Source organism: Nicotiana tabacum, chromosome 3 (assembly GCF_000715075.1).
Source record: "Nicotiana tabacum cultivar K326 chromosome 3, ASM71507v2, whole genome shotgun sequence".
NCBI classification, from domain to species: Eukaryota; Viridiplantae; Streptophyta; class Magnoliopsida; order Solanales; family Solanaceae; genus Nicotiana; species Nicotiana tabacum.
Window position 1 is genome coordinate 11,681,851 of NC_134082.1, and position 8,856 is coordinate 11,690,706.

General features: G+C 38.8%; 3 protein-coding genes across 3 annotated transcripts; all 3 read left to right on the forward strand.

The window, feature by feature from the left end:
* The first annotated feature begins 504 nt into the window (after positions 1-504).
* Positions 505-1,014, forward strand: LOC107785097 (uncharacterized). The gene has a single exon (XM_016606323.2). The coding sequence runs from the start codon at positions 505-507 to the stop codon at positions 1,012-1,014; it is 510 nt and encodes a 169-aa protein (XP_016461809.2).
* A 6,070-nt stretch (positions 1,015-7,084) lies between these two features.
* LOC107767240 (protein SUPPRESSOR OF GENE SILENCING 3-like) lies at positions 7,085-8,144 on the forward strand. The gene is made up of 2 exons (XM_016586157.1): positions 7,085-7,367; positions 7,423-8,144. Exons 1-2 carry the CDS (start codon positions 7,085-7,087, stop codon positions 8,142-8,144), a joined length of 1,005 nt encoding a protein of 334 aa, XP_016441643.1.
* An 18-nt stretch (positions 8,145-8,162) lies between these two features.
* On the forward strand, positions 8,163-8,594 carry LOC142175671 (protein SUPPRESSOR OF GENE SILENCING 3-like). The gene has a single exon (XM_075242577.1). It carries the CDS (start codon positions 8,163-8,165, stop codon positions 8,592-8,594), a length of 432 nt encoding a protein of 143 aa, XP_075098678.1.
* Positions 8,595-8,856: the final 262 nt, after the last annotated feature.

The following is an 8,856-nucleotide window of genomic DNA, read 5'->3' on the forward strand; positions in this document are numbered from 1 at the left end:
AACAAGGGCTAGCTTGTACTCTTTATGTCGCTATTGCTGAGCAGCAAGCAAACTTACTTACCAAAGGTCTTAGCGGAGCATAACATAACTAGGTTTCCAAGCTAGGAATGAAGAATATCTTCATACCTCCTAGCTTGAGGGGGGTGTAAAGGATAGCTTGAGTTAACTATAGTCAGTATGTTAGTTATTTGTAACCATGGTTAGCTATTGTTTAGTTACTTGTACAGCTGTCAATTAGTTGGCTAGATGACAGTTACATACAATTGTATCAGCTTCATTTTTTACATAAGATTGAATGAGAAACTCTTCCAATTTACTCTCTCTCAATTTGACTCTTCTCATCCTATCTCACAAACTCAACTAATATACAGATTTAACATGGTATTAGAGCTATAATCGAGCGATTCTAAGAAGTTCTTCGTGCAATTGAGGAAGAAATCGAGAGAATTCGCTTTATTTCTGCTTTTTTCTAACCCTAATTTTGCAATTTTTTGACCAACTTTCATGGCAATTTCTGATGAATCCAGCAGTGTTGCTACTGGCAATAGGGTTTCCAGGAACGGAATTACCGGAGGGATGGTCATACTTGATCACATCCACCCGTTATATCTGCATCCTTCGGACGGACCGGGATCAATGTTGGTGGGTTTTTTATTGACTGATATGGAAAACTACACTCTTTGGAATCGAGCTATGAAAGTGGTTCTATTTGGGAAGAACAAGCTGTGTTTAGTTGATGGTTCAACATCCAAAGCTGATTTTGGGCCGACACTTGGACATCAGTGGGATCGTTGCAACGCGATTGTCACCTCATGGCTAATGAGTAATGTAAGTCAACACCTATTGACTGGAGTACTCTTCTCTGCGAATGCTCAAACTGTTTGGGCACAAATCAAAGAGAGATTTGACAAGGTGAATGCTTCTAGACTCTACTACTTGCACAAAGAAATTTTTACCTCTACCCAAGGTATATCATTTGTATCTGTTTACTTTACTAAATTGACGGATCTATGAGCTGAATATGATTCGATTCTGCCACCACCACCTACAAAAGATTATGTTGAGCAATTAGAATTTCAACGTCTGCTAAAATTCCTAATGGGATTAAATGACAGTTTTGAGCAAGCTAGAAGTCAGATACTTATGATGCCTACTGTGCCAACTATTAATCAAGCGTATGCAATGGTTATGCAAGATGAAAGCAGACGATTGATTTCAGGAAATAATTTTAGAGGGATTGGACATGTTGAGCCTACTGCAATGTTCACTGTACAATCAGGGAACAAGCAGAGGAAAAATTATAGCTTGGAGTGTGATTTTTGTCACTTGAAGGGTCACATGAGAGAAGGCCGTTAAAAATTGATGAAATGTGAATTTTGTCACAAAACAGGGAATTTAAAAGAGAATTGCTACAAGAAAGTTAGCTATCCTTCAGATTTTAAGTCTAAGATGAAGGCCAATGCAGTACAAGTAGAGGCAAATAATACACAACTGGGAAACAAATCAGTACCTGGACAACTATTCACACAAGAACAATATGCTCAAATTTTGCAACTGCTGCACAAGACTTCCATTGGAGAGACCAATTCTAACATAGCAGCAATGGCAGGTAAATTCCTTTGTTGCAATGTTCAGATTCCCAAATGGATTATAGACGCAGGTGCTACGAATCACATGATAGGAAATGACAAATTGCTAGGAAATGGCATGTCAGTAGGTAATAGAGGACAGGTACAGATGCCTACAGGGGACTCTGCCAAGGTTACTCATGTTGGGGATTGTCAGCTTACCGGAGGTGACACTATTAAGAATGTCCTTTGTTTACCTGCATTCAAATTCAATCTTTTGTCCGTGTCCAAGGTGACAAGAGAGTTGAATTGTTTTGCCTCCTTCTTTCCCACCTTTTGTGTTTTTCAGGATCTCTTGTCTGGGAGGGTGAAGGAGATTGGTAAGGAAGAAGAGGGATTGCATACCATGCTATCTACAGCAAGAAATAATGACAGCAAAGTTTACCAAGCATTTGCAGCAATAACAAAGGAACTTGGAAATACGGGAGACATCTGGCACAAGCGAATGGGACATGTGCCTATGCAAGTTCTCAGGAAAATCTCTAGTTTTAGTAGTAGTATTTTGTCAAATAAATGTGAAGTTTGCCCTTTGGCTAGACAAACTCGAGTACCTTTTCCAGTTAGTCATAGTAAGAGTTTAGATAGCTTCAATTTGATACATATGGATGTTTGGAGCCCTTACAAAGTAGCTACTCACAATGGGAGGAGATTTTTTCTTACCTTAGTTGATGATTGTACAAGATGGACGTCGATATTTCTTATGAGAATGAAATATGATGTTCTCTTTTTACTTAAGAACTTCATTGCAATGGTACAAACACAGTTTGGCAAGACTATAAAATCATTTAGATTCGATAATGGGAGTGAATTCTTCAATTCTCACTGCAAAGAATTGTTTCAACTACATGGCATTCAACACCAAAGTTCCTGCCCATATACCCCACAACAGAATGGAGTGGTTGAGCGTAAGCACAGACACATTCTTGAAACAGACAAAGCAATTAAGTTTCAAGGACATTTGCCAGCTAGATATTGGGGAAAGTGTGTAGATTCAGCAGTTTATTTAATCAACAGAATTCCCTCTACAGTGTTTGGCAATAACTCACCCTATGAATTACTGTATCACAAACAGCCTTCCTTTTCCCACATGAGTCATTGGTTGCCTATGCTTTGCAACCACATTGCCTAGGAGTGATAAGTTTGGAGCTCGAGCAGTGAAATGCGCATTGCTTGGTTGTGTTATGCATCAGAAAGTTGACAAACTACTAGACCTTAAACACAATGTTCTGTTCACAAGTAGAGATGTGACCTTTTATGAGGAAGTTTTTCCCTTTCAGAATCCAGAAGTCAAGACTGGGCTGAAATTCTTGGATATTCATGCTCTATCCGGTCCAGCTGTGCTGGTGGAGCCTATTCCACCATGTTCTGCTTCTATTCCGCCATGTTCTCCTCCTTCTTCTCAATCAATTTCTTCACTTGAACCAAATTCTTCATCAGCACCTGATTTGTCCGATTCAATTGTTACTCTAGCCCATACTGACGATGACACAGTTCAAGCCACTCTACAGGTTCCATTTGTTCCTCTACCCGCAGAAGTTAGAAAAACTACAAGAGAGTCAAGACCACCTATATGTCTTAAAGATTTTGTGAGGACTGATAAAGTCAAGTAGTCCAACTATTGTCAATATCCTATCTTTGATGTGATTAGATATGATAACCTATCTCCTAAATATCAGAGTTATATCTCAAACTTTTCCCCTGAAGTAGAACCTACTAGCTATTATGAGGCAGCCAGAGATAAAAGGTGGGTAGAAGCAATGCAAACAGAGATCAAGGCATTGGAGGATAACAAAACCTGAGAGCTTGTTCCCTTGCCCAAAGGAAAGAAAGCCATTGGATGTAAATGGGTTTACAAAATAAAGTATAAGGCTACAGGTGAAATAGAAAGATTCAAAGTGAGATTGGTGGCTAAAGGGTTCAACCAAAGAGAAGGTTTGGACTATCAGGAAACATTTTCACCTGCGGTGAAAATGGTTACTGTTAGAAGTGTTCTTTCGTTAGCAGCTTCAAGGTAGTGGCCAATCCACCAAATGGATGTTATAACACTTTCTTGCAAGGAGACTTGTCAGAAGAGGTGTACATAAGCATACCACGAGGCTTCAGTAAATCCGGAGATAAATCATTGGCCTGCAGGCTGCATAAATCCCTCTATGGACTTAAGCAGGCCTCAAGACAATGGAATCTCAAGCTCACATTTGCTCTCATTGACTTTGATTTCCGTCAGATTCATTTGGATTACTCATTATTCATTAAAAGGGAAGCTGGAAAAATGGCCGTTGTCTTGGTTTATGTAGATGACCTGCTTATAACTGGTGATGATATGCAACTGATACAATCCACCAAAGCTACACTTCAACATAAATTCAAGATCAAAGACTTGGGGGAACTTAAGTATTTCTTGGGAATTGAATTTGCAAGGAGTGCTGAGGGGATCTTGATGCATCAGAGAAAGTATTCCCTTGAGTTGATTGCTGACTTAGGGCTCTCAAGATCTAAGCCTGCCACTTCTCCCATGGAACAAAACGTGAGGCTATCTACCATTGAATTAGACTCTTATGTTGGGACCACCGATGATAAGCCTTTGGATGATCCTGGTCCTTATCAAAGATTACTTGGGAGGTTGTTATACCTCACAATCACTCGACCAAACATTTCTTTTGCGGTCCAAAACCTCAGTCAGTTTATGCATTCTCCCAGGGCCTCTCACATGGAAGCTGCCTTGAGAATTGTTCGGTATATCAAACATTGCCCAGGATTTGGGGTTTTGCTGAAGGCACATTGTTCTGAGTCCTTATCAGCATTTTGCGATGCCAACTGGGCTGCTTGTCCCAACACTCGCAGGTCTGTCACAGGCTACCTTATTATGTTTGGGGATTCTTTGATTTCATGGAAGTCCAAGAAGCAGTCGATTGTTTCCAGAAGCTCAGCGGAGGCAGAATATCGAAGTCTAGCGTCTACTGTTGCTGAAGTTGTGTGGGTTCTTGGCTTGTTTCATAAGCTGGGCATACAACCTACTTTATCAGTACCTATACATTGTGACAGTAAGTCCGCGATTAAGATTGTTGTGAACCCTGTGTTCCACGAGCGAACCAAACACATTGACATTGATTGTCACTTCATTCGTGAAAAGGTTCGACAAGGGCTAGTTCGCACTCTTTATGTCGCTACTGCTGAGCAGCAAGCGGACTTACTTACCAAAGGTCTTGGTAGAGCACAACATGACTACTTGGTTTCCAAGCTAGGAATGAAGAATATCTTCGTACCTCCTAGCTTGAGGGGGGTGTAAAGGATAGCTTGAGTTAACTATAGTCAGTATGTTAGTTAGTTGTAACCATGGTTAGCTATTGTTTAGTTACTTGTACATATGTCAATTAGTTGGCTAGATGGCAGTTATATACAATTGTATCAGCTTCATTTTTGACATAAGATTGAATGAGAAATTCTTCCAATTTACTCTCTCTCAGTTTGACTCTTCTCATCCTATGTCACAAACTCAATCAATACACAGATTTAACAGTTGTAAATAGAAAAATAACTTTTTTGAAAGACCGTAAAAACATGTTTTGAGTCCAAAAACTTGTAATTTTAGTTTCGAACTCCGTAATTCCGACCCCTCTTTCACGTCAATCTGTCATACGTGACATTTACACCAATTCGTAGATTTTATGTACCAGCCTGAAAAGGCTATCATTTCTCTCATATTTGGACAATTAGAACACGTTATCTCCTGCAAATTGAAACTTAAACTTTCGCACCAACGCTGGCCTACCGCCTAGTCGGCTACACTCTTTTTCTTGTCATATCATCTCTGTTAGTTTAATTTTTAAAGCAACATCCTGAGAAGAAAAGGAAAACTGTATTATCCCAAACTTTGAATGCCTTCTCTCATCAATTTTGTCACTGTAAGCTAAGTGCCAAGAACTCCTATTACTGTAGTAGGTAGCACTTGCTATTTAACTTTTTCTTTAATTCACTATGGTATTTAATATAATCTCAGAGATTTATAGCCCGTTTGGCCAAGCTGCAAAAATCAGCTTATTTTGGGAAGTCCTTTTCTCAAAAGTATTTTTGTTGAGAAGCAGTTTGTGTTTGGCTAATTAGTCTGAAAAGCACTTCTGAGCAACAACTAGTGTTTGGCCAAGCTTTAAAAAACTGCTTCTAAGTGTATTTTTCTCAAAAGTGCTTCTCAAAAAAGTGCTTTTGGAGAGAAACTATTTTTTCTGCTTCTCCAAAACTGCTTATGCTTCTCCTCAAAAGCACTTTTTTCCTTCCAGATGCTTGGCCAAACACCTCAAAAAAAGTACATTTGGCCAAAAATAAGTTTGGCCAAACATGCTATTACTCCGTTTTTCATGCCAAATGAATTGTTCCAGGAAAATGACTTTCAAATAGTTATCACTTCCTCTATATGTCTGTGTTTCTATTTTACCGGCCAAGAATATTAATTAGGAAGGTTTTTTTTAATCTATTTTACCTTTATTTATATATTAAAATAAATATTTACTTATTTTATGAGCTATCTCCATTTTCAAAAACAAATATTATTAAGGACAAAACGGAAAAAGTATAGTTTATTTTGTCTTGCATTTTTGAGACAACTCTATTTAGAATTTACGACAGATAATTTGAGACAGGGAAGTACTATGTTATTGACTTCAAAGTCACTAAGGACTTGTTTGTCCATAAAAAAATCAAATTTCTTTTTCAAAAATATCTTTGTCCATCAAATTTTATAAGTTTTTTAAAAAAAATCGAAAATGAGTTTCTCTAATTCAGAAAGTAGGTAAGTGCCAATTATTTTGAAAATAATAGAGCAAGAACAACAACAAGTGATTTAATTAGAATAGTTTAGGGGATTTTGGGTCATTTGACAGACTGAGAGGAGGGGGAGGGGGGCAGAAAAAAAAATTAAAAATACAAAAAAAAAATTAGGGGAGGGGGGTTTTGCAGGGGTTGGGGTGGTGCAAAAAAAACAGAAAATTAAAAATATAAAAAAAAAGTAAAAAAAATTTTTTGAGGGGGAGTTGGTGGTCCAGAAAAAAACCGAAAACTAAAAATACAAAAATAAATAAAAAAATTCTTTTTGAGGGGAGAGGGTTTTGCGGGTGGGGGAGGGACAGGGTGGGTGGATGGTGCAGAAAAACAAAAGAACATAAAATTAAAAATACAAAAAAAAAAGTAAAATTGGGGCAACTAAATAAATTTCTATATAAGTTGGGTTGAGATACCTTTTGTTTTGGGTGAGTTTTATATGTTGTATTTGGGCTGCTTAATGGGTCAGAATAAATTATAAAATATAATGGGTTAACTTGGGCTTAGCCCAAATTGACCCATGAGCTAAAATATTTGTAACTCAACACATTAATCTCATGATTGTTTCATCTGATTTTTTTTGTTTTTGTTTGGACATCTTCCTTCTCTAGCAAGAAGTCTGGTTGTCATAGTTTCATCCAAAGATGAGTTCAAGAAATAAAGGTATTGTGAAGCCTTGTAATTCATCAGCAAAGCAGAAAGCTATATGTGAAACAAGTACTACACTGACGGTTGATGATATAAATGTAGGCGTAGAAGATATGGGGTTGAACTCTGATAAAAAAGATGGATGGGTAATGTGTTCTAGAAAGTCCAAGAACAAGGGTGGAAGTGGCAATGTTGGGAAGAATCAATGGATTCCTCAGAATCCCACTCTAAAAACCAAGCTGGGAATATCTAACAATATTGTTGGATCGTCGGGACAGGGTTTTAGGGATAACTGGTCTACGCCTAATTATCATCCTAGAAAACCTGCTGGCAGAGAATGCTATACCAACACCTGCTGCAGTTACTCCTGCCCTGAAGAATGGTTGGGATTGGTCATCTGTCGCTCGTTCCAATGAGGACCAAGATACTTATTCTCCTGTTGCTGATGATGTCAAGGCACATGATGGGAAGGATAATGAATTGGATTTGCCTGATGATGACAGTGATGACGAGCTTCCGAGTGATGACGAGCTTGAGGATCCAAATGTGAATGAAATGAGTTATGAGGCGTGCAAGAAAAGTCCTTGGTTCAAGAACCTTTTCGAATGTCTTGACAGTTTGACTGTCACTGAGATTAATGATCTGGAACGACAGTGGCACTGCCCTGCATGCAAAGGTGGTCCGGGTGCAATTGAGTGGTTTCCACGGATACAGTCAATGATGATCAACTCAAAAACAAAAGGATTTAGGATGAAATTACACAGACAACTTGCTCAACTTTTGGAGGAGGAGCTGCGTCAGAGGGGAACTTCTGTTGTACCTCCTGGTAAAGTGTATGGAAGATGGGGTGGCGTCGAATTTGAAGATAAGGAAATTGTGTGGCCACCGACAGTGATTATAATGAACATGGTGCTTGAAAAAGATGAAAATGACAAGTGGATTGGAATGGGAAATCAGGAGTTGCATGATTATTTCAGCTCTTATGCTGCTGTCAAGGCCACCCGAAGTTCATATGGTCCACAAGGCCATCGTGGTGTGAGTGTATTGATTTTTTAGGCCACGGCCGTGGGATACATGGAGGCTCTACGTCTCAGTGAGCAATTTTCTGAAAAGGGAAGAGATAGAGATGCATGGGAACACAATCCAGATCTCTTTTATCCTAGGGGCAAACGTAAGCTTTATAGTTACATGGCCAAGAAAAGAGGCATGGACAACTTTAATCGGCATTCACATGGGAAGTCAAGGCTGAAGTTCGAGATTCGGTCATATCAAGAAACTATTGGGAATCCAGCAATGCAGATGTCAGAGGATAATCAACAGCTCCTATGGTTCAAGAACGTCCAAACCTCTAAGCACCAAAAGCGGGCTAAGGCTTCTGAAACGTCTCTAAGACTTGTAAGTGAAAAGCACCGCCAGACAATCGAAGAGAACAAGATTGTCATACTGAGAACAAAGATGCACCAGGTACGGAACAAGGAAGAGATGGAGTATCTAGAGAAGTTTTAAGGATCAGTTGAAAATGATTTACTATACGAGGACTTCTGAGGAGGACAAGTTTGAAAAGATACAGCAGTGTAATGGAAAAAATTAAGTTTATATATAGAATTCATTATAAGATGACACGTGGACCAGTTAAAGAAGAACAAGTGATGAAGAATAATCAAAGAGCATAATCTTCAAGAGGCACGGGCAGTCATTTAGATAAAAGGCAAGGAAGGCAGGTGCTCGAACCTCTATATAACGGAAGAGAATGAATCTGATAGAAAAT